The 26,279-nt window shown below is 49.1% G+C and overlaps 1 protein-coding gene across 3 annotated transcripts; it reads right to left on the bottom strand.

The window, feature by feature from the left end:
• Positions 1–343: 343 nt before the first annotated feature.
• Positions 344–21,422, bottom strand: Trmt44 (tRNA methyltransferase 44 homolog). 3 transcript variants are annotated; one of them, XM_048415002.3, is made up of 11 exons: positions 20,893–21,421; positions 17,054–17,168; positions 15,662–15,881; positions 13,818–13,886; positions 12,672–12,779; positions 12,070–12,141; positions 8,634–8,740; positions 6,996–7,179; positions 5,672–6,101; positions 3,884–4,000; positions 344–1,048 (listed from the first exon to the last, which is right to left on the bottom strand). In XM_048415002.3, the coding sequence occupies exons 1-11, from the start codon at positions 21,401–21,403 to the stop codon at positions 819–821; spliced, it is 2,163 nt and encodes a 720-aa protein (XP_048270959.3). In that variant the 5' UTR covers positions 21,404–21,421; the 3' UTR covers positions 344–818. The 3 variants fall into 3 exon arrangements, with proteins under 3 accessions (XP_048270959.3, XP_087765226.1, XP_048270960.3); XM_048415003.3 differs by having other exon boundaries at positions 936–1,068; positions 20,893–21,422; XM_087909100.1 differs by lacking the exon at positions 13,818–13,886 and having other exon boundaries at positions 20,893–21,422.
• Between the last annotated feature and the right edge of the window lie 4,857 nt (positions 21,423–26,279).

Here is a 26,279-nt window from a genome sequence, read left to right as displayed (position 1 = left end):
AGAACAGAGGCTGCCCCCCACCCCACTTTGAGCGAGTCCTGGTTCCTGAAGACACACAGCCTAGCCCATCTAAGACAGAGGGCGATATTGCCTGGGTGCAGATCACTACCACTGTGCTGGGAGTTGTGATTGCCAAACTGACAGAGAGAGAGGTGGGAGCAAACTACGTGGGCTCTCATCAGCTGGGACTAAGACCCCATGGCGGCTGTCCTGCTCCAGGATGCTGCAGGGCCCTCAGCTCTCAGAATAAACAACTTCATTCACTTCGCTCAGATGACACTGGGATATCAAGTTTCAGAGGGTGGTCCCCAGGCCACTCAGCAGAGATGCAGCGAGTACCACCTTTTGTGAAAGGTCAAAAATAAATTTAAATGGAAATAATTTTTTTCTGAAAGGAAAAACTGTAAAACACTTCTAGGGATAGGGTGCCAAAGAGAGGGGTAAGGATGAAGAAGGGTGGCAGGGTGTGACTCTGGAAGCTGTTCTCTAGGACTCTGATAATGGCCTCACAGAAAAGTCTGTTTGCAGGAGCCTGTGACCACCCTGCAGCAAGCTCCCAGGCAGAGGAAACCTGGGCACACAGCCCTGAGCATGAGAAGGTCATGTACGTAGAAGCTGACATGGGGGCTCTGGCATCTGAACAGTCCGAGAAGGGCTGAGCAGGCTCTGCAGCCTGGAGATGTGTGCCAGTGGCTGACAGTGGCTATGCACAGACAGGTCACACTGAAGTCAATTCACCCCAACAGGGTGTCATCAGGACAGGGGAGACAGGTAGGAGACCCACAGAGCCACCAGCTGGAGACCCCTGAGGAAGGGACTCAGGGAGCCTGCTTCTGCTTCTTTGAGGTTTGGGACAGGCGCAGCTCTTCAGGCCCATGGGCAAAGGGGCAACGGGCAGCAGGCAGCACGCAGCCATCAGGATGGTGAGTGAAGAACCAGCAGATGCGCGTCTTGAACACCTCTGCAGGCAGGCTCCGCTTGGCTTCTGGAGGCTTCTCCCTCTGCAGCTCTCGCCGCCAGTCACGGATGTGAACTTGCCCATTCAGAACTGAGTTTAGAACAAAAAGCCTGAATGTCATTAGTGTGCAGAGACTGAGAAGCACACCTTGTGTGTGTGTGGGGTCTTGACAGAGGGGTGCAGGGTCAAGGTAAGGACCTCTAGTCATGAGTCCTGCTGGACAGGATCTGGGTGCAAGGGGTATGTTAATCAGGAAATGGCCAGGGTGGCCCACTGCCCTCTGCCACTTCATTTTCAGGAGCCAATAGCTTCATGTGAAACTTGGCCAAAGCAACCAAACCTTCTGGCCTCCCCAGTGCTATAAAACTACCTGCAGCCAGCATGGCGGGAGGAAGAAAAGTGCCTCATTGAGGGAGTCTGGCTCACTGGCTTCCAGAACTGAACTGAGTGTGTGTGAGTGAACGCAGCTTCCTGTAGGCTCTGGGATCCCCTGTAGTATGGCTCCAGCGAGGCTGGCTGCTGCCATCAGCATCCTGGGAATAAATATTTCCCTTGGAAACCTGAGTAATGCGTCCTGAGAGGACCCTATGGCACCTAGAATACAGGGAAGGTTTCATCTTCAGGGATGGCTTGAAGCCCCCAGAGTCAAGTGACATCACATGCAACCTCCTCCCTTGGGCTGAAGTTGGTCTTCCCTGAGCTAAAGTCCAGGTTAAGGTCATTTCAGGACACTCAGAGACGTTTTCCAGAGTAGATCTCCCCAGTGCAGCACAGGACACAACTCAAATCACTGTGGGCCCAGAACTCTCTGAACTGTGCTCAGGGGAGCCTCAGAGGAATCTTCCAGAAGCAGGAGGACATCTGACTGTAAGTGGCCAGGAGCCCCTGTCCCTGTTAGAAGTTTTGACATGTTTAAGCAATCTGAGGTCAAGCCACAGTGGACATGAAACCTGCCCTCGATGCTGGCTTAGGCCTTCTCTGTGGACACAGTGGCCAGCAGGAGAACCTCCCCAAATGGCTATGAGCCAGTAGCATGCCTAACTACACTTATGGTTGCTATTTGCAAGGTTATGTGACAAGTCCATCTTAAGTATGAAGACCAAAGGGAGCACAAATCACACAAGAAGTCCAGCATCTAATATGCAGAGCATTATCGGTGTGCCCAGTTTATACCAGGATGCCAGGCAGCTTCCCATTGGCCCCAGAGCCATCACTCTGGGAAAGTTGGTGTTAGGTGCCAGAGGGCTGGCCTTCCAGGGCATATGCCAGTCATTCAAGTCAAACCACCAACAGCTTTTTTTCTGGGAAATGTGCTACTAATTTGAAATGGAATTACGGGAAGAAATCTGCTGTCTTCCCAACAACCCCCCCAACTCATGCCTCCTGCTGGGGGCTTGTGGGACTGCAGAGAAACAGAGAACTCTCCACTCATCAGCCGCTGGACAATAGCAGCGTCTGGCTAGAACGTGCTGGGACCCAGGGAACAGGAAGAGCACTAAGGGTGTGCCCTGTCTTCAGGAGCATCAGTGCCAGGGGCTCGCCTGGCCTGGACTGCCACCAACTCATCGGAGCTATGGCCAAGTCCTCTAGATGAGGAGGCTGCTTCACCAGCTGACAGGAAGAGACAGCCACGCAGGTCTTGGAAGGGGTGGAGCCGAGGCGGAGTCAATGCTGATATGGCATGGACATGCAGTGTTCACACGGGCTGACCTAAGCCATCTGAAAGCTGCTTCCTCAGGAGCACACTCTCCTCCAGATGACCCAGCCACATCAGCTTAGAACAAACCAAACCCCACGCAGAGATAAGCCCTAGCTTCAGCACATACTCTCTGCATGACCGCAAAGAGAACGCTCACACAGCTCTGATCTCTAGGACTTCTACTCAGAAGTGATTCCAAAACTAATTGTTCCCCGAAGTGAACTCACAGAGAAGCAGTTAATCCCATATACACATATTTACACAGGACAGGAGCGATGGTCCTTCATGAAACCAAAGAAAACATGGAAAACAGAGAGGCGCCTCAGGCTGTAGTATTTTAACTGATTAAAGTTTTGTAAATAAGCACAAATTTCAGGCACTGGGAAGCTCATCTGGACATGTGTGTGTGGGGCTCTTGGTTTCAGCAACACCTCCAGGGGGCTATGTCAGGGGGACACACACTCCATGAAGCAGAAGTGGCCTGCGGGAAGGTCCTGCAGTTCTTCCTGACTTGTGCTAGACCTACACACTCATGACCTCAAGACCCTGTCTACACCTCGGGCCTCTGGGTGGACACTGCCATACTCTACCTCCCATCCTCAGACTGAACACTCCCGCAGGGCAGGGATGGAGCCATGACCCATGGAGAACGGGCCCCTTTCTCTCTGGAGCTATGGAATCCAGTGTTGGAGCAGAGCCCCAGTCTACCAGGAGGGTCACTCAAGGGTCCTGAGTCCCTGTGCTAGACCAGTAAGGTGGAGGCATTAAGCAGAGTCTAGCAGATGGCTCATGTCCCCAACCTGCCTGATGGACTCTACAGTTTCACATGCTTCTTACTGCAGGAAACAGAGGTGAACAAATGTTCTTGTAGTGACACAAGCAAGCTTTGCAACTGCCTACCAGCTCTGCATGAAGAATAGGCATCACAGAAGCAATGGAGGGCATATCCTAGACAGGAGCCACCTGGACCAAGACACAGGGAACCTGAGTCGAGGGTGGAGTGTACCTAGAGAGAATGATGGCTATGGCCTCACCCTGAGATACAAGCCGGTGATGGTCTGGGAGGGCACAGGGATGTCATATTGTCCACTTGGTTCTTATGAACATCTAGGTAGTACCTAAGTATCACAGTCATTGGGAACAAAAAGCAGAATTCTACAGAATGCAGAGAGGAACTGCTGGGGACAAGCAGGATGGACAGTGTATGGTGACCTCACAGATTTTACCTTCAAACACCTGATGGTTATTCCTGAGCAGGGTCTGTAGGCCTCCACACTCCCGCTTCAGGCGCTGCAGAGTCTCCGGGCTCAGTTCTGCAGCCACCTGCGCCAGAGAAAGGCTCCCTGTGGAAAAGATGTTCACACACAACACAGATCACAAGCTGTAGCCAGCATAGACTGTCAGGTCCCAAAGCCAAACCCAATCAATCCTTCAGCTTCAAGTCCTGTGTGTGCAGTTTAATGACTCCACATCTTATAACCACAGGACACGGGGGTAGAAGTCACCCCAGCCACAGTGACACAGTGTGCCAGCATGCAGGACCACTTGCTTCCACTGGGCAGGCTGAGCATCGAGTCAGTCTACCAACACCTGACAGAGTGGCCCAGCCCCCACATTCCTGGTACTAAACAAATGAGACACAGCCCAGAGTTGAGGAGGCAGGGTCAACAGGCAAGCCTTTAGCTGTGTCTCCTGCCAAGGGCCATCAGAGCTTTACAGGGCACTGCCCACATTGGCAAGCACACAGGGGGCTGGAGTGAGAGGTGTGACACAGAACCACAGAAGTCTGCTCTGACTAAGGTGACAGTGGGTCACCTCCCCACACTCTGCAGCTCACCTGGGTCTCACAGCAGAGCTGGGGGCTAAAATCAGACCCGAGGGCCTCCTTCCCAGTGTCCAGAATGGCTTACTGAGGGAGACACCTAGGCCTCCACCAGGCAGAGCAAGGAGAGGCTGTCTGCGGGCTCAGAGGCCCAGGACCATTCCCATCTCACAGAGATGCTTCTCACCCAGGGGCACCTGAGAGCCTTCAACGAGCCTAGGCCTCCAGACACCCATCAACAAAGGTATGGTACCCTAGCAATCCACCTGGTAGCAGGCAGGATGAGACCTAGGTCTGAAGAGGGTCCACCTAGTTCAGGGCTCCCATGCCAGGCAAAGCCTAACAGGCCCCCAATTCCCAGCATGTCCTCATTTAAACCAGGACTCCTGCTGTACAGCACACTCAGGAACCTCCACATCCAGAGCACTATTCCAGCACTGCCCTGAGTTCTTCCAACCTTCTGGGGAACCTTGCCTGCCTCCCTCTGCAAGGACCCCATCTTAGCATCTAAACAGTGATGCTAGCCCCAAATCACAGAGTGATGGGTCTTCAAGTTACATGGCACCTGAGTCAAAGCCACTCTGGCCAGTGGCTAACCCAGGATTGGTTAGTTCTGAAGGAGAACATACAAGGTCCTGCCATGTCACATATGGGAGATGACTTGAGAAGAAACCTGGAACCAAGAGGCTCAGATGAGGATGTGGCATGGGGGATGAGAGTGGAGCCATTCTGCTCTAGGCTATGCCAGGGGCCACTTGCTCCTGTGCGGGGTGAGAAAAGGCAACACTCACAGCTTCTGATGCAACCCTGATTCTAGTCAGCAGATGGTCCCATACCACCCTCTAGTGGCCACAGGTGGAAGGAAGGGGTGCAGTTCAAAGCTTTGACAACCTCAACCCTACTTACCTGTTTCTAATATGCAGGTTCCAGCCAATGAGCAATCAGATACAACTGTCTCTTCCATGGCAACAGTTTTATACTTAGGGATTGCACTGAATGAAAGTATTGAATTTGCATTCAAGGGAGCGGGGCTTTTGACACTTGGCAACCTGTTCTCTGGTTGCATCATTTCTAAGGAATAGAACACCAGCAACTATGGACAGCTGGTCACTCTCATCCTCTGGGTATGCTGAGCTACAGAGACCCACAGCCCATGCTGGCTAGTGAGTCTGCCCAGGAAGTTAGGGCCTACCTCCTTCATTCCATGTCTTCAGACTCCCGTCCTCAGAGCTCCCCGTGGTTAAGTTCTTTCCATCTAACAACAAATTTGCCACTTGTAAAACCACTTGGTCAATAAAGTCTCGAGGGAGGGCAGCACAATTCCTCACACGCTCGGTCTTTTCTCTGGGACAGAACCCAGGCATCCAGAGCCCTGTGGCTGGGGCTACTCCTCCCTCAGCAGCCAAGCCATCAGGCATGCCCTCAGCCCCGGCATCGCAGGTCCTGTGGCTGTCTTGGGGACCAGCATCGTGGGCAGCTGCCTGGGGTGCAGAAGGCATACATCCTTTAGCAGGTGGGCTCTGGGAGTGGCCCTGTCTGCTGTGGAGGTATCGAGTCCTCTGCTCATCCATCCAGACCTCTGCAGAAGGCAAGTACGTTCTAGATTTTCCAATGAGGCAGACCTGTGTTTGAAGAGACACTGTCTTGCAACATTCTTCATGGATCATGCTTGTGCTAAATAACAATTTAGACCAAAGTTTTAGAAATCAGTTAGAAGACAGAAATTCTTATTTCAGCCTTTTGGTTGAATAGATAGATTCAAGGCCTTACACATGTGGGAAACATTGCCCTCTGAGGTCTACTCCAAGTCCCGAATTCCATTTTTTTAACAGATACCAACAGACATGATTTATAAATAAAAAAACCAACAATAAACCTAGTGAGGAATGTGGTGCAGATCTATGGAAGGAGTAAGTTAGCTAAGTGCTTCACTCAGACGGTCTTTCTTAGGCCTGCCTTTGCCCCAGGAGTGACACAATTTACCTCTGAAAGTTCCTGGGGAATCTGTGTAAGAATGAGGCTGTTTATTAACCTGCTAGCATGACACCCGAAACAATGCAGGTACCCAAAGCATCTAAGGAACTTCCTCCACACTTCCCTCTGGTCATTAACTCCAGAGTTAGAGTGCACACCAGCAAGAGGAGCCAATGGAATTCCATTAGGGTCACCCAGTCCTGCCTGGGTTTGGAACAGTGGGGCATCTGAAGTGTTTGGTCCCCACCAGCTGTGTGACTGTCTAGCACTGATTGGGCACCTCCCAAACTACCCAACGGTAACACTGGGTCAGAGACTGCATGAGCTTCCTTGGTTTTCATGATGAGCAGTGGAATGGCAAGTACAAAACCCAGATCTCTGACACCCCAGACTGAACCTTCTCCAACCCAGAGGGGCAAGACTTGCTGGCATGATGTGATCTGGGAGAAAGGTGCAGTCTTAAAGTTGGGCTCTGAAGGAAACGTCTGGAAGAGCCCCAAGCAGAGCACACTCCCTGGCTCTGCGCCTGCCCTGGCACATACCCGCTTGGTAGAAGGAATCCTGAGGCAGTCCTCCTGCATATGGAAGCCACAGGAAAGTCCCACCTCCAGCACGAAGTCCAGGTATTCACGGTACTGTGTCTTCCTGCTCTGCCGCCGGTGGTATCGCCCCGCAAAGTCAAAGAAACAGCAGGGCAGGACGAAAAAACGGCAGGTGTAGGAAGACCTAGAAGACAAAGAGACCCAGAAAATCCTTAAGAGGCCAGCACAGACCCAGCAAGACCCGAGGAACCCAGCACAGACTCAGGAAGACCTGAGGAGCCCTTCACAGACTCAGGAAGACCTGAGGAGCCCTTCACAGACCCAGGAAGACCCAAGGAGCCTAGCACAGAGACCCAGGTAGATCTGAAGAGCCCTTCACGGACCCAGGAAGACCTGAGGAAGACCCAAGAAGCCCAGCACAGACCAAGGAAGACCCAAAGAACCCAAGAACACCTAAGGGGGCTAGCACAGACCCAAGGAACCCAATACAGAGACCCAGAAAGAGCCGAGAAACCCAGCACAGAGACCCAGGAAGACCTAAGGGGCCCAGCCAGCACAGAGACCCAGATAAATAGGCACATCACAGCATGCACAAACAGCAAGGTCAAGTACCTAAGCTGCTCCTGGCTATTCTGACATCTAAAGAAATGGGTATTTCTTATCTACTTTTTTTAAGGCCAAGGGGTCTCATGAGGCCCAGATACAAATGCACTCAAGTGCACCATTTATTCCTAACTTCTTATCTCCACCTTCAATGTACTGGGGTTACAGGCATAGTCACCACACCAGATTGTTTCCCACGGATCTCTAAAATCCATGCAGTGCATTGTATCTTTCAACAAAACAGAAACTGAACTAATAAAAAACAATTTTCCTGTGTCGTTACTCCAGCCCACTGTGGCATCAGCTTTCTAGAGCTGGAACTTCAGGTAGGAATCAGAAAATAAGAGAGGACAGCAGGTGGGTGGTGGTGGCACATGCCTTTAATCCCAGCCCTCGGGAGGCAGAGATGGGTGGATGTCTGTGAGTTCAAGGCCAGCCTGGTCTACAGAGTAAGTTCCAGGACAGGCTTCAAAGCTACAGAGAAACCCTGTCTCAAAAAAGAAAAAAAATGTAGACTTCAAGACAGGGCAGCAAAGGTAAGTTCAGACTTGACCTGAAGTGGAGCTAGGAGCACAAACAGCTCAGAGTCCTGGTTAGGAGAGGCCCTGACGGAAGACTAGGGGAGGGGGGCTGAAGGCACTGGCAGTGTCTCAGACTTTACAAAGTGTTGTCTAGAGGTGCAGCGGATCTGTCTAAGGAAAGATTTCCCCTAAAAGTCAAACCCTCTAAAACCAGTATACTTTCCAAAAAAGGTGCACATCTATGAACATGGGACAGAAATGTCATAAGATGATGTAACCGGGATCAGTGTTGGCTAACAGAACGTGAGAGGAAACACGTGTGTGGCTTAGGTGTTCTAGGAGCCAAGTTTCAAAAGAAAAGCAGGTAGACTTAAATTTACTCAATATACCTATGCTACTGCCAGTTCAATGCTCTGAGTTACCATGTCAAAGGTCGCACTGCCACAGTGACTAGGGGCCGCCATCGTGGACATTAGTGCACAGGAAGAAACAGCCACCTGCCTTTCCTACTCACCTGGCTGCAATGACAGGGATCCAGGGAGTGAGCTCATCAGAATGGTTACCAATCAGCCAATCAACACCAGGGAACAGGGTCTTGTCACTCGGGATGATGGAACCTTCCTTAAGAATGTCACAGGAGATGAAACAGTCAGTACATCTGCCAGAAGCTCTGAGCCATGACTCATAGTCCACCTACCACATGATCCTCCTAGGCCTCCACTGCGCCCAACTTACTAGGAGGAGGAGGTGACTGTCCTGCCCATAGATGGTCTCCAAGGACACAAATCCCTGGCAACTTTTGGGGTCCCCCAAAAGATCACTTTTCTGGGTGATGACTAAAACTTGTTTCCTGCATAAACACAAGAAAGCAACCAACAGAGAGACAGCTGACGACTGGTCCCCTCTGAGAAGAGGACATGAAGTCTGCTCAGTTCTGGGCTATTCTGTCACTATGGTCAGTGAACTCTCAGCAGTGACATCTCACCCACCCTGCCCTTCTGAGTCTCTGCACGTCATCCTTCCTGGAGGTCAGCAGCCAGTCTCAAATTACTGAGTGACATCTTAGAGAACTGACCGGAGGGCCATCACAACTTGAGATGGTGCAGGATGGACCCCAGGGGATGGAGTAGCACTCTGACCATGCCTGCCTCTCCAGCACTGCTCTACACCAGTCCTGACAGTGGAACTGTTAGCTCCCCACGGCAGGCCTCACAGTAGAAGCGTTACAACTGTGGTGCTGTTTGCACAAACGCTGAGACACTGAACGTACAATTGGCCAATTGCCAAGTGCATGGCCACAAAGGAGAACAAGCCTTTAGAAACATTTATTATCATTCCACTCTCTACATTTAAACCTTCCTGTTTGTCTCTTCATGAATCAAGAGCTTATTTATACTTTGAGTTGCCATTACCAGGCTACACTGTCCTAGAAACAGCCAGACTTGCTTCACAAAAGGCCTTTTGAATATACCAAATTGCAACCATCTTGTTTGATGCACAAACTTAAGACAATCTGAGATCAGCACAGCAACATATTAACAAAAGACTGCAAACACACTTGCACTGAACAGGGTTAGAAAGAAGCTTAAGTCAAGATGGATGGGATTTCTAGGCAGAGCTATCACAGACACCATACAAACACAGCTAGAAACAAACTATCACTGGGAAATATACCAGCAGCACACATAGGTTCAGGCAGAAAGTGCAACAGAAATGCAGCCGACTTCCATCTGAATACTCAACACTAGAACCAGCAGTGTTGGCACTGGGACTAGAAGGGATTCCTGAGTCAGGTGACTCATTGACAGGTCGGAGGCAGGAGATGGGGACCTAATAAACAGCTCAAACTTGTATACATTTCCTAAAAGCTCCTCACACCAACCAGCTGCTCCTTCAGTTAGGACTTACTAGTGGGACAGTGTGAAGTTCATTCCAAGCAGAGGGTTAAGACCTGACTGAGGACACAGGGATACTGACATCTGCTAAATTACTCCTGTGGATTATCAGTCTCACACATAATTCAGAGTCTTAGGCACCAACCATGAGGCTCTATGGACTGCACATCCACCTAAAGGGCTCCCTATGAACCTGCCAGCTTACCAACAGTCCTCAAAATCGAGACACTAAAAGCATCTCTCTTTTTAGACATAAGATCTCGCTATTTAGTACTAGCTGGCCTAGAACTCACTCTGTAGACTATTGTAGAATATTAAATTATGGTGTGTTACATTTGTTTAGGCTGTGAAACATCTGTTTAACGATGTAAAGATGTACTGCATTCTTTCATGGTGCATTTGTTTAACTGTGAATGTGTGCTATTTTACCTGTCTAAAACACCTGTTTGGTCTAATAAAGAGCTGAATGGCCAATAGCTAGGAGAAAAGATAGGCAGAGCTGACAGGTAGAGAGAATAAACAGGAGAAATCTGAGTAGGATGAAGGAGTGAAAAGATCAAGGGATGAGAAAAGAAGGAGTCAGTTACACAGTCAATGAGGGGGGAGATGTAGGATAAAGACAAAAGCTTGGAGGCAAAAGGTAGATGGATTAATTCAAGTTAAAAAAAAAAGCTGGCTAGAAATAAGCCAAGCTAAGGTCAGGCATTCATAAGGATAAGCCTCTGTGTAATTTTTTTGGGAGCTGGGTGGTGGGCCCACTAAGAGACAAAGAGCAAAGAGCCAAAAGAGTAAAACAACCAACAACAGTAGGTAGACTAGGCTGGTCGAGAACTCAGACTTTGCCTGCCTCTGCCTCCCAAGAGCTGAGCTTAAAGGCATATGTCACCATGCCCAGTCCTAGAAACATTTCTCAATGTTCTTTCCTTTTTTTTATGGTCAGGGTCTCATGCAACCTCTCATGCAAGGTTGGCCTTGAAGTCATTATATAGCTGACCCTCCTGCCTCTATTTCCCAAGTGTTGAAATTACAAAAGTTCACCTTCTTGCTTGACAAAATTTCCTATAACATAAATCAGCAAGCAATTAAGAATCCCTGGGAAAGCAACCATGAATACAGAAGGAAGAATGAGCTGAGGGACTGGCAGTGAGCTCCTTGCCCCTCAAGCCTTTGTCATATCATCTCAACTTGAAAAAGTGGTATGATGAAAATGCAGTGGTCTCTAAAGTTGTATTTTTTTTTTGCTGCAGATGAACAGTATTAGCTGTGGGCAGTGACTGGGCAGCATTGGCAGTCACTGTGGCAGCTGTGGACAGTGGGGGAAGACAGTTACAGCAGCATCATGGGCAGTGCTTGGGGCAATGGGGGCAGTCAGTACTGCAGCAGCTGTGGGCAGTGTCTGGGGCAGTGAGAGCAGACAGGTACAGTGGCAGCTTGGGCAGTGTCTGAGGGCAGTTGGGGCACATGGGTTCAGTGGCAGCTTGGGCAGTGTCTGAGGGCAGTGGGGGCACATGGGTACAGTGGCAGCTTGGGCAGTGTCTGGGGCAGTGAGAGCAGGTAGGTACAGTGGTGGTGCTGATCAATAGTTGGTGCTCATCATGTTGAGATGGTTAATTGTGACTGCCAACTTGACGGGGTGTAGAGTCACTAGGAAACACACTTCTGAGTCTAAGAGGTTATTTCCAGAGAGGTTTAACTGAGACATGACTGGTGGGCTGCTGCATGTCATCACTCAGAGCAGGTGTCTGAACAGGTTCTTGCAGCAGGCCTTGAGAGAAGGGGAAAAATACATCTCCCCACTGTAGACAGCATGGAGCATCTCCTATGCACACACATGAACAGCATAGCTCAGGGAAGACGGTCTCCAGCAAGGTCACTGTAACCAGAGGCTGCACAGAGCTCAGTGTCCCTTGACTCTCTCCTTCCTATGTGAGAGCACTCACACTACAGTGAACTGCTACAGTGACTGAATCCAGAGGCACCCCTGCCACCAGCTGACTCCAGGAGACAAGTCTGCTAGAGCTACAGATCTGTGTGGGGTAGCAGGGAGAGCAGTACCTCCAGCTGAGTTTGGGGTCCATACATGTCCCAGATCTTCCTTCTTCGGACATCAATCCCTCTGCCTGGATGCTGAAATAAGTAGTTTTGAAATCATGGGTTAAGTTCAGGCAACTACAGTAAGCTGGCACAAAGTAACAAGTCTGCAGGCACTGCCCTGCCACACAGGAAGGGCAGGACATGACTGGCATCTGCAGAAGGCACAGTTCTCAACTCCTGGCAACACTACACACCTGCATGGCTAGTGAGAACTCACACCCTGCCAATGATCACCACAGATCTTCAAATGAGACCACAGTGGCCTATGTGTGGGACACCACTGCAAATGACTCCTTTATAAACACCCCAGAAAGCTCCAGCTTGGAGCTGTGGGCACCACTCTGAGACTGATATGAGTCCAGGCAAGAAGTGTTGTTGGAGCTGGGTGGCTGCACACTCCGGAGTCAGGGACAGCGTTTCTCTGTGAGTCTGAGGCTAACCTGGACGACACAGCAAGTGCTAGGCTACTGAAACCTTGCCTCAAAAAATTAAAAACAAGAAACATGGGGCCCCTTTGCCCAACCTATAGGACCCTTAAGAAAAGACAACAGAGCCATGCTCACCCCCTCACTGCTCAAGATGTGGACCAGGAGGCCATTTCCGCACCCTAAGTCCACGAAGGACTGCTTGGTGGTGACTCCCCTCTCGGCCCTCTCATCTTCCCATAGGATCTGAGGAAAGAGACAAAGCAAAGACAACCCACATGTTGACTCGTTCTGTTCCAGAGCAAACCTAACAGAGCAAAGGCACACACGTGCCATCTTGGGAAGATGGGGCAGGAGGACTATAAGCTCAAGGCTTGCCTGGGAAACCCGGTGGGATCCTGTCTCAAGATTTTAGAAAGGGAGTTGTGACGAATGGCTCAGTAGTAGAGCACTTGCCTGCCATGTATGAAGCCCTGGGTTCCAGCCCAAGTATTATACAGAAAAAGAAAAAGAAAGACTCAAACACTAATGCCACGGGGGAGGGGAAGGATGGAGAAACTTCTCCCAAGGCCCCAGGGCTCCCAGACAGGTGACACGAATGTGCAGAACAGAAGGGGTCTTTGGCCCACGGACACAGCCCTACTCTTCTCCTTTGATGCTGCATTCATTCAGGGCCGGGGTATAGCTCAGAGGTTATGTTGGAGTGAGCCCAGCACACAAGGTTCTGGGTTCGATCCCAGCACTGTTAAAATGGCATCCACATCCAGTAGTCATCTCCAGGAACCAGCACACCAAGACGATGCAGGGTTTCTTTATACTTTCTCCTCATCCTTTAACTTCTGCAAGCCTTATCAACCAAAAGAACCCTGTTCCCTAAACTAAGAGAACTACAAGTTAAAGGGAAACTGGGAAGCTCTAGTTTAAACGCTTTACAGATAAGAAAATCAAGAATACTGAGTTAAAGAAGTGTCCAATTGAGCTGGCTACCAGCAAGTTAAGGACAGACTAGGAGAGAGAGGCCCAGGCCACAGCTGGATGGCACCAGATTATCAGTGCCTCCACAGTGACAACTGTGTCTCATTGACTCCTGCCCATCTGCCCTCTTACACCCAAATTCCTAATTCACATTAACTCTGTGCTCATGCAGGATGTGAAGTCATTTCACAGCAGAGCAAACCACAAGCCTGACTTGGTGACTGGTCCACCCCAGCTAGCAGCATCTGCCAGAAGCAAGCTTCACACTTCACACACTCCATGAGTGTGAACACTGCTAAGTGTTCTTACCAGCAGGTATGTAGCGATGGCCACATCTTCATAGACAAACTTATCAGGATCTGTTACTTCAGGCCAAACCTAAAATGTTTTCAGGGAATATGGAAATAGCTGTGAAATTACTTTGAACAACTTAAAGTATTTCATAGCAGCCTAAGTCAAACCAACTACAACTAAGAGAGCTTCATACAAGAGCACAGGCATACACTGCATGTATGGAACAGAAAGTGTCCTACACAAAGAGATCCAAAGCACCAACAATATAGTTTAAGATGTCTGATACAGAAAAAAGTCAGTTTATCCGGATAAAGATAATACTAATGGGGCTGGAGAGATGGCTCAGTGGTTAAGAGCATTGCCTGCCCTTCCAAAGGTCCAGAGTTCAATTTCTGGCAACCACATGGTGGCTCACAACCATCTGTAATGAGGTCTGGTGCTCTCTTCTGGCCTGCAGACATACACATAGAATATTGTATCCATAATGAATAAATAGATAAATATTAAAAAAGATAATACTAACGAAATGAAGAAGGGGGGCAGGGCTAAGAGGGAAGCTCAGTCAGTAAAGTACTTACTTTGCATGAAGATAAGAATTCAAATCGCTAACACCCACATGAAAAGTCATGTATGGCCCTGTCCCAGCCCTGGGTCATTGGTAAAAGGAAGATCACTGGGGCTTGCTGAGTGCCAGCCTAGTTCCAAGTTCAGTGTAAAACCCTAGCGACGGAGCATGTTACATGACATTCTCCTTGGACTTTGCATGTGTGCACACAGGTGTATCCATCCTCACACATACGCACGTGAGTATTCAGACAGATACACGATGGGAGTGGTGCAGACAGACACAGACGGACTCAGGAGACTAGGCCAAGCGCTCAGGCCAGGCTCTGCTGACAGGCAGGACAGTAACGCACCTTGTGAGTCAGCCATGTTCAGAACTGACGGGGCCAGTGAGTGACTTAATGGACAAACCATGTCCTGGGAACAATCTAATAGCTGAAAAACAGGAGTACCTTCTTAAAGGAATGGAGAGTCCACAGAAGACCCCCGGGCCAGAGTCTCCAGAAGGGAGCCCAGCTGTGTACAGACAGACCTGAACTGCATCTCTACAATGAATAATCACTGTGGCTCGAGCCTGTGGTTTTGGCAACTTTGCCCTATAAGCACAAGGACTAACTCAAGGCCACGTTGTCATGAAGCATGCTACTTTTTTGGAGCACTTGCTTTAGTAACACCTGTAAGTGAATGGGGCCAGAGCTACTGAGCCAGCTCAGCCGTTAGGAGAGCTTTCTGCTCTTGCAAAAGAACCCAAGTCAGGCAGCTCACCACTACTGCATGAACTCCAGGGGATCTAACACTCTATTACATCTCTGTGGGCAACTGCATGTCTGTGCACATATCCCCACACAGACAGACACACATATAAATTATTCAGTTTTTTCTTTTTAACTAGCCAGGCCCACATGGTGGCACATGCCTGTAACCTTAGCACTTGGGAGGTAAGACAGGAAGACCATGAGTTTCAGGCTAACATGGGCTACAGGGTGACCCTGGCTCGAAAAACAAAAATTAAATTTAAACAAAATGTAAACTTTATAATACAGTAACTAACACAATGTTTAATATTTTTTGATTAAAATTTCCCTTTTGAGTTCCTGAAAAATATAAAAAAGTTTACTCCTTCTGAGTTTAAAAATGTATCGGAACACCCACTTGGTTTACATTGCCTGCACCCACAGTGGGTTTTCAGTGTGGTGCCTGAATTTGATAGGATGCCCACAGGGAAGAGTCTCCCAGGCAGGCACTGGCTGTGTCACTTGTTAAAAGGGGGACCTCGGACACTCCTGGAGCATTACCTTTACCATGTCTCTGTACTTCTCTTTGAGTTCCTGATACAGCCTGCTGTAGCGCAGGACGGACACCAGGGAAAGGGTGCTTTTAAATTCACTCTTCCTGTTCTCCACGGCCCACCTGGCAAGCTTGGACAGCAGTTCTTCTCTAAGCCAGGCAGGCTTGGGGTAGACAACGCCATCTGAATGCCACCTCTCTGGACAGAAAATTAAAACAGATATGAACCTTCAAAAATAAGAGAAATACCAGTAAGAAGAGCTGGCTTCAATTCTTATTAAGTTATATGTTTATTCCCCAGAAGACAGCAGTAACTAAAACATCTTTTTTCTCCCACTCTGTGTGTGTGTGTGTGTGTTGCACGTGCATGTGTGTGTTGTTGTGATCAAACCCAGGGCCTGTCAAGGCACACAATGGGCAGTGTTCCACCACTGAGTGACAAGTCTACAATGTATAACAATCAGGGCTCTAAACTATGACAGGAAATGCCACCCACTCCTCCGATCAAACTATACAAATAGCAGCATGATGATGGGATTAGAGTTCCTATGAATTTGGCCTAGATTTGAAAGGTCTTCCAAAGGCTCCTGCATTGAAGGCTTGATCCCCAATTCATCCAAGTTTAAAGATGTGGCCTTTGGAAGTGGCTGGACCATGAGAGAACCAACCTCACCAACAGGCTGACTCATTGGTGGACTCAGCTTATGGGCCATTGGGAGTGGTGGGAGCTTTAGAAGGTGAAGTTCTGTTGGAGGAAGTAGGGAGCTGGAGGGGCACTCTTGAAGGGTAGAATTTGTCCATGGCTCCCTCTTGCTGTCAGCTTCCTGGCTGCCCCCAGTGAGAGGCTTGACTAAAGCACATGCTCCTAGGTTTTCACTACAGGTCCAAAAATCAAAGAGGGGAGACCACAAACTAAAACCTCTGAGACCTTGTAAAAACTACATACATACATGTATATCTGTGTGTGTGTGTGTATGCGCACGCACATGTGTGTGTGTCTGTATGTGAGTGCTCAGGTTCTCTCCTTCCATCACATGTGTTCTGGGGATCACTCAGGTTCTAAGATTTGAAGCAAGCACCTTTGTGAAGGTGTCATCTCCCAGGCCTTGAAACCTCCTGAAGGTGAATCCCTTTGGTATTTTGCCACGGCAACAGCAAGCTGACCAGCAGAGAATCCTAACTCGCTGCTGTAGACCATGGAGGCCATGTGGAACATAGAAACTGGGGACTACAGCTACACAGTAACCCCCAGTCCAGGACCAGCACCAGGAACCAACAGAGTGGTGACTGTAGTATCCATCTGAGACCATCCAACCAACACAAGACCTTGGCTCTTCTGCACCCCTGCCCAGGGGTAGGACATCACACAGCAGCGCAACAGAATGGTATCCGTCTCTTACCATTCTCCTTCACTGTGATGGAGCCGGAGCTGATACACATTGCTCATCTTAATATCCAAATTCCCCTCATCATCTTCTTCCAAGGGTAAAAAGGTGACACTCCCACTGGTGACATCTGAGGGGAAAGACAAAGCCAACAGGTTACACCTGCTCTTGGGAGCAGAACTGAGCAGCAATGAACATGAAGAGGCTGCTTTCCAGCCCTCAGTGACTGACTGTCTAGCACTGGGGAGAAGGACTCTGCACACCATTAGAGCCAGCACTTAGAAAGTACAAGGCCAGAGCAAGTGGTGGTGGTACTATCCTTTAACCCCAGCATGCAGGAGGCAGAGGCAGGTGGATCTCTGTGAGCTCGAGGCTATGGTCTACAGAGTGAATTCCAGGATAGTCAGGGGTACACCCTCCCCCCTCTATCTATCTATCTATCTATCTATCTATCTATCTATCTATCTATCTATCTATCTATCTATCTATATCAAACAAACAAAAACAAAATAAAAAAGAAAGAACAAACAAGTCCAGGACCAAAGATGGCTCAGCAGGTAAGACACTTGCTGCTAAGGCTGAAGACCTGAATTCTATCACTGGGGTTCACAAAATGGAAGGAAAGAACTGACTCTTACAAGCTGTCATCTGACCTCTACAAGGGTGATGTGGGACACACATGCATGTGCACATGCGCAAACACAATAAATAAGTTTAATGAAGAGAAAGAAAAAAGAAAGTTCAAGGCTCACAACAGTCACTCTTAGCAGCCAAGTGATAGGAAGAGAGTCTGAGAAAGGCCTGCCCACACGGGTCAGCGAAGGAGGCCCCTGCTCTGAGTGTCTGTCACATGCAATCTTGACTTTCTGAAGTAAGTGGCACAGAACATCACTCAATCATTTCAGGTTCTAAACAGCAACCATTGTTCCAAGGCTCTCACACATGAAGGGACATTGCACACATCTTCTCACTAAAACACAAGCAGAACTACCCTAAACTAGAGTCACTTGCATTATACACATCTATGCGGAAGCCAGAGGCCTGAGGGTATGCAGTTCCTTCTTCAAAATCAAGTGTGCCTACCTTTGAGATTAAAAAACAAAAACAAACAAACAAAACAAGTTGAAATGGAGGATAAAAATATACCATAAGAATACAAATTGAAATCCACCTTCATGAGGATGTATAGAAATGAAGCAGAAGTTGAGGAGTCTACTGGATCCAAAAGAAGTACTGTAGGCTGAGGGGCAGGAAACTGACACTTGGAGGTGCTATACACTGGGGGCAGTCAGAAGTCCTCCCCAGGAGCAATGCTTCTGAGCAGAGCAGAAGGTCAGAGTTCAGAGAGTGGGACATCTGCAAAGGCCTCAGTTTGTGAGAACAGAGGTGATTGGTGAGGACAGGGGAGAAATCACAGGGCACCAGGACCAGGATGTAGGCCACAGGGGCCTCACAGCTGACACAGCACAGCACTACCATGAGCTGAGAGACCAAGAAGAGGGATACTGTTTTGGATCTGAACCATCCCATTCAGAATGCACAGCAATTTTGTAAACTAGAGTCATTTTGCCACAGTCCAGATTACAGCTCTGCAGCCTTGGCACCCCTGGCATTTGGGACTGGACAGATCTACTACGGAGCTGACTATTTCTCTGCAGGATGTCCAGCATCACCAGGTTCCCCTCCCTAGCCCAGCTCAGAATGCGATCCAAATGCCTACAACAGAGCCTGTGAGATGGCTCAGCAGGTAAAGGTGCTTACTGTACACGCCTGAAAGCCTGAGTTCAATCCTCGGAACCCACATAATGGCAGGAAGAGAGGAGTGATTTCACAAAGTTGTCCTCTGACCTCCATATGCGTGCCAAGGAGATCATATATACACAACAATAATAAATAAACATTAAACTGTCTACAAGCAATCTGACAGTGATAAACTCTGTCCCTGGTGGAGACCCTGTAGATGTAGATGAAGAATCTGGACTGCTATTCAAGCCCAAAGGCCTTGTACTTCATCAATTGGTAACCTTAAATGGCTCTCTACATTAAGATTTTTATTTATTTATTTATTTATTTTGACAAGGTCTCACCATGTAGTTACAGCTATGGCTGGTCTAAAACTCAGAGATCTGCCGCCTGGGTACTGAAGTTAAAGGCATGAGCCACCACATCCAGTGATTTGTTTCATTTGTTTTTAAGATAGAGGTCCATGTAGTCCAGACTGGCCTCAAACTTGCTATGCAGCTGAGCCTGGCTTTGAACTCCTGATCTTTGTGCCTCCACCTCCCAGTGTTGGAATGACAGGCTTATGTGCCAGGTTCATATTGAAAAGTATGTACCATGCACCACCATTTTAAGCGCCCTATAGTGAGCCATTTCACTAAACTATTAGTATCCGATTTTGCAAATGAAGAAACTGAGGCACAGAGTCCTACAGCTAAAAATGGGCACAGCTGAGCTCCCCATGCATGGAGGTGAAGACTGTGATGAGTCTCCTGCAGAAGCCTGAGGAAGCAATCCTCATATTAGCACACTGATGGAGAGATGGTGCCTCTCCGAAAGAAAGGAAGGGGAATTCTATCTGGTTTCCCTCTTCCAAGCAGCCAGCACGCTTTCTGGACACACCCCATTTAAAGCTCTCTCTCAGCTCAGTAAAGATAGTTGGGGGATGGAAAAGAATTAATGTGCTGGGAATAATACCAACAGAACTACACTTGACCAGAGGTTCCCAGGCCCCGAGCACAGCACTTGAGATGTCTTGGGAAGGCAGAGAGACAGTCAATAGTATGTAGGAAGCAGCATGCACCTACAGTGACAACAGCCCAAGTGACCCACAGGGATCCCCAAGATGTCCATACCCTAAAGCTCATCACTCAGGAGTATGTGGTATTATGTAACAGGAGGAACTTTACAGACCTTATAAAGGAAAGTACTTTGGGCTATCAAGTGACCAAACTCATTCCCATCAGAGCCAACTGGCAGAGTACTTCCTACAAGAGGATGCAGGGTAGGACATCAGGGAGATCCATTCAAAGCATGCAAAGGGCCAGGCACTGCTGAAGGCATAAAGATGCAGGGGTCAGGACAAAAGAATCAAAGAGGCCTCTAGGAGCAAAGCACTGACCCCAATTCTACAACCCTAAACACTGGATCCTGACAGCCTGGGTGAGCTCAGAGGCCCAGTCTTTCCCAGAGACTTCTGGGAAGAGCCCAGTCAGCCAGTTTTCAGATTTGGGCCTTGAAAGAGTCCAGGACTTGGAAACTAGCAGAGCCCACCAGGATTCTGATCCCCCATCTTTGAGCAAGGATGAGTTTGTTCGACCAGCCATTACATTTGCAGCAATCTGGAAAGTTAACACACTGTGGCGGTTAAGTTCAAGGCAGGGGTCCCTGAAATCTCAAGGCTAGAATTACTCAAAGTTCATGTCTGAGGTACAATCACTACTGATGACCAACAGGCTGCTACCTCTACAGATGCTAAAATATCCTACAACATCCAGTCCATCCTTCACCTCTCCCGGAAGCCTTCCAGACCTCCAGCATCTGTTCAACAATCCCATGCTCTACTGAGGACACTTCCCACGTATCTCTCAAAGCCACTCAACGCCCACGACCTCTGCACGTTGCAAAGACACAGGCCCTACAGCTATGTTAAAGTCCTGTGAATAGATGCATCTCAGACCGGACACATTGGCACACGTCTTTAATCCAAGCACCTGGGAGACAGAGGCAGGTAGATGTGAGTTCAAGGCCACCCTGGTCTACATAGCAAATTCCAGGCCATATATGATATATGACCCTGTCTCAAAAAGCAAACGCTTTTCAATCTATTCGCGTTCTTCCCACTACGCTCCCACCTTGCACCACCAGTTCTTTCTTCGGTTCTGTAAGCGGGCAGCGAGGGTTCGCTTTCGGGATGACGGTTCTGAGAACCAGGTCGAGTTTCTGAGGGGCTTCAGGTTGAGAGTCCATCGCGGGCCCAGAGATGAAGGCCAACATTTCCGGATTGTCGTGGGCAAGGCTTTGGGAGACTCGGTCCCACAGAGAGCCCAGGTCAGCCGCGGAGACGTTGCCTTCGCGGCCCGCCCTAGGTCCTAAGCCTGGCTTTCCCTCGGGAGAAGCTTGTCCGGGTTCCCGCACGTCATGCCCCTCCAGCCCGGGTTCCTGGCCCCGCCGCGGTCCTTTCTCTATCTGGGCGCGGGGCAGGGAAGCGCTCCCGTGGGCCTCGGTGCGGGCGCCGCACAGCCGCTTGTTGGCCACCTGTGGCCTCTCCAGCCACACGGCCACGGCGGCCCAGAAGCCCGTGGGTAGCAGAGCATCCGGGTCTGCCAGCCGCACTCTGCCCAGCTCCGCCATGTCTCCGCGCATGGCGCGCTGCAATGACGTAACCCGGCAGCGCGCTGACGTCACTGAGGTAGAAGCGGAAGTCGGCTGTTTTGCACAGTGGGCGGTATCCTCCAGTGAGGCGTCCTCACTGGGCAGAGACGAGGGCGGAGCGGAGCGTGGAACGCCAAGTGGGCAGTCTCCGGGGAGCCTGTTCGGCTGAACGCGCAGTGGCCATGGCCATGGTCTTCTTTTGCTCTTTGACTTGCTTTCCTGCGTAGGAATAAGAGTTTCCTAAGAGCAGTACATCCATTTTATGCCTCCAAAATGAAATTTGGGCTCCATAGGTTCTACCTCTTGCAGAGCAAAGCTGGTAACACCGAGAGAAGTGGGGGGGGGGGGCGGGGGTCGGGCGTTGTTACTTTAGCAAACCAAACGTAACCGAAGCTCCCAGCAGAAAGCCACACGACGTGGAGAATTCTACAAGGTTGGTTGACTAGAAATAATTTCGTGATTGTTAAGAGTTGGAATGCAGATTCAAAGACAACATTACCTACAATGATTATCTGGCTCTTTTCATAGCCGTGGATTGCCTATCTCTGTCTCTGACCCAAAATTCCTATGACTAAAAGTAAAACCTCTGAAATATATTAACTTGGTAGAATATTAACTTCTGCCAACCCAAAGCTTAATCTGTCATCCCAAAACGTAAGAAACCTACAGCAGAGACGTCCCTGTTTCGCTATAACTTGGCTACCCAAGCAAATATTTGTTGTACAAACCAACGTGAAGGCTAAGAATGTCATCAGCCATTTGCCCACGCACTTTGTTCTAACCCACCTACCTGATGGTACCCGCGAGTGTATTTTAAAAATACTTTGTGAAATTTGTTACTATCTGTCATGAAACTCACCACATGGTATTTAAGCCATAGTCACTCATATTTGACTCCAGACTAAGCTATCTCTTATTACCTTTGAGGTGAGAGCTGTTTTTCTTTCAGCACATTCCAACAGCATGCCTTTGCTCTGTGGTCCAGCGAGCCAAGTTCTCACCCCTCAGCCTCACCTCCCAACCTGTTGGCAACACCCAAGGACGAAAGTTTTACCTTGTTGCTGCTTCTGGATTTCACGATTGCCCTTAGGCTGCTCCAGGGACACTTTGAAGCAGCCATACAATTACAGTTGCCTGCTGCCCCTGGAACAGATTGCAGCTCCTGAAGGCGACAGCAGCCTGGGAGCTGCAGGAGTGACAGGAGCTGTGGGAGAAGCAGGGGGGTGGCAGTGGGTGGCAGCTGCCACATCAACGAGGACAGTATGAGAAACAGCAAAACACAGCACTGGCAGCAGCCATGCCGGTTGTCATGGCAAGAGAAGCAGCTAAAAAGTCAGAGGGCAGCCAGGACCGAAACCAGAACATCGGGAATAAAGAGGGGGGTACAGAGTTGAGGCTGAAGGATGGAAGGCTGTAAAGAGTCAGAGGGAAGCAGCTCTAGGCTGCTTGAAGAATTCCAGAGAGCCAAGGGTCTCAGACACCCTCCACCCAAGAGCTGTCACACTGGTGCTGTGAAAGGCTGAGGAATTCTGACACTCTCGACCTGTGTTTAAGAGCTATGACACTTGTCACTGTATGGCTCAGGGTCCCTCCTACACAGATGGAACACTAGAGGGCGCCACTAAACTACCATAAACTCACTGTTACCATAAACTGTAAAAACCATCAAACTCAGACGGCCCTTGAAGAGCTTTCCTTTCGCCTCTTCGGGATTTCTGTACAGTTAGTGAGAAGGGCCTCGGTCTACTGAATGGCAATACCAGTCTATTCAAGGTCTTTAGCCGTGCTGCAACAGTGACCAATGGTAGCTGCAGATGTGTGTGGGACTGAGGATGCAGAGCTAAGCCGACTGTTCCCAAGACGCTGCCAGCTGCAGAGGAGGCTGGCCAACAAGTCGGTATCCTGGAAAGTAAGGTGTGTGTGTGTAGGGGGTGGGGCGTGCAGAGACACAGAGAGAAGCTAGTGACTCAGTGTGGCTCCTCTAGCCTCGAAAGTACTGAGAGAGAAAACTCAGTGACAAGTGACTTAAAGAGAAATGAGCTGTGCTTCTTCCCCAAAGCCAGACTCTAGAATACCCGGCTGTCTAAATAAAGGGGTCAGAACCCAACAAAATGTTTCCCCAGGTCACTGCAGCTTTCACAGTGGGGAACACAAGCTCATGCATATATCTGTCGGTGTTGCCAAAAGTAAAGAGCAAAGTTTCTGGAGGGAATGAGTATTTATGGGGGGGGGTCGCTGGCTTGGGGTTTCTGGTATAAAGCTGACTGTCATTCCTCATTTTAGTTGCTATTAGAATATAAAGTGTTGTTGTTTGGGGCTTTTGTTTCTGTTTTTGAGGCAAGGTCTTTCTGTTACCAAAGTTTCCTGGACCCTAGTAGCTGTAGGAGGCCATGTTACCAGGGCCAGGATGTCCTACCATCTCTACCAAAACAAATTAAAGAGACCAAAATTGGTGGATGCTCAAATCAGGGTTTGGGGAAATGGGGCAGCGACTGTATAAGATACACTTCACAGTAAAGCCGACTGTGGGGCTAGGGGTGAGAGCCACGGGGCAGTGTAGAAAGATACTGAGTTCAGTAGGATAGTTTCTCAAAAGAGCCCTTCCTAGGACACCAGCCCACATCAATTGGATGGCTCTTGCTCTTCCTCAGGCAGCAACTTCTGGATTTCCAAACTTTGCTCCAAACCTAAGCCTGCAGGTTTCTCGGGTCTCTTTCATACTGTTTTGACACACAGCAGTGAAATGGGAACTAAATGATGGTGTTACGACACACCTAGAAGCCCAAATTCACAGTTGTTTTGAGCTGGGATCTTCCTTTATAACTGCTTGACTTGACACTCACTATGTAGACCAGGCTGGCCTCATACTCAGAGATCTGCTCACCTCTGTTTCTTGAATCCTGGGTCTAAAGGCCTAGCTGGGGACCATCTTCTCTATGGTCTGATAGCCAAATGAGAGGGGAGTAATAATTTTTAAGACTGTCTTCACTCCTACGGGATGATGAAATGTTTTAGCTGTTAAGAGCACATGCTTCTCTGCAGGGCCCTGGGGGTGCAGGCCTTTAATCCCAGCATTTGGGAGGGAGAGACAGTCAGGTCTCCAAGTTCAAGACCGGCCTGGTCTACAGAGTGAGTTCCAGGGCAGCCAGGGCTACACTGAGAAACCCTGTCTTGAAAAACAAAACAACAATAAAAACAAAACAAAAGAACATTTGCTGCTGAGGACTGTCACGAAGACTGGAGTTCAGATTCCAGCTCAATATCTAGCAGCTCAGGAACACCTGTAAGTCCAGCTCCAAGGGCTTGGATGCCGTCTTCTGGCTTCCGTGTGCACTTTCACTCATGCACATGTGCATGCTCACAGGCACAGACAAACGCACAATTATACATATATGAAAACAATACCATCACGCCTGCCAGGCCAACTGCATTTCTACACAGGCTGACCTCAAACTAGTGATCCAGCTTCCTCCTCCTGAGTGCTGGGATTATAGGTGTGTGGTCACACCACCATTTAGTTCCTATTTCACTGCTGCACGTCAAAATGGGATGAAAGAGACCTGAGAAACCTACCGGCTTAGGTTCGGAACAAAGTTTGGAAATCCTAAAGCCGCCGCCTGGAGAAGAGGAAGACCCATCCAACTGATGTGGGCTGGTGTCCTGCGAAGGTTTCTTGTGGGAAACTAGCCTACTGAACTGGGTGTCTGTTTACTCTGCTTGTGGCTCTCACCTCTCAGTGCTACAAGGAAGTCCACCTCCCTTTAACCTAACTCCTTGGCCTTCTTCCTCCACCTGCTGAGCCCTGCCCCATTGTCTTTGATTCTTCAAACAAGCCAGGCTCACTCCAGCTTTGGGGCCTTTCTTCTAGATTATACATTTCCAGATCATCTCTCCCGTGAGGAGACATGCCCCAACCAGACACCTCTCAGATCCTGCTGCTGCTGTGGTGCTCTGTCTTTCTATACCTGATCTTGTTTGCTCTCTAGAAGGGGCACTGTTAACCTGCAGCATCACAGCTTCCCGTCCCCTCCCCCCCAGAAGGGGCACTGTTAACCTGCAGCGTCACAACACTAGGATGCTTTGTGGCATGTAGCAGGTCACCAAGGTTAGGAAGTGTCACCTGAGAACTGCAGAGCAGAGATGTCCTGCAAGGATTTCTGGGAGAAGCAAGTCCTACCCTTTAGGGAAAGGAAACCAGCAAGACTGGACAGGGGTCTGAGACCAGTGTGGCCATAGTGGAGGTGAAAAATTTTTCTGTCTGCCCTCTGAGGGTACCACTGGGCAGGCAGGCAACACATTCCTCCTTGGATCTCTTTTTTTGGGGGGGCCACTTACCAGAAAGTGCCCATAAATAAGGGAATCTGTTTAACTGCTGAGCCATCTCTCCAACTCTCTTTCCCTTTCTTATTAAACTGATTCTGTTTCCATTTCTGACCTCGTGTCCCTATTACAACCTTTGTCCTGGGATACAAGAACTCACTGAGCTCAGATCTGTGGTTTGGCATTTGTTTTGTTTTTTCTTGTTTGATTTTTTTTTCTCCTTCTCTTTTGAATCTTGGCCAAAAGTCTAACCATACTTACCCTGACTCTCTGGGCTTTTTCATGGTTCCTATGACTTCCATGTCGAAAGGCAAGGCTTTTCACCACCCTCCTCCCCACTCGAGTTTGCCTGTAGCATGGCTTATGGGGAGATGATTGCCTGAGATTGCAGCAATCCAGGTAAATAGCCTATATGAACACATCTGTATGTCTTCACCAACGAACTAATGCCAAGTCCTGCAGCAAGTCCTTGTAACATGGTTTGTGTGACATTTCCTTTGGTCCCTTGGTCATTAGCGGTACTGTGATCAGTCAGGCCATTCATGGC

This window comes from Myodes glareolus, chromosome 8, assembly GCF_982192425.1.
Source record: "Myodes glareolus chromosome 8, mMyoGla1.1, whole genome shotgun sequence".
NCBI classification, from domain to species: Eukaryota; Metazoa; Chordata; class Mammalia; order Rodentia; family Cricetidae; genus Myodes; species Myodes glareolus.
This window is presented reverse-complemented; position numbering and strand designations above follow the sequence as displayed.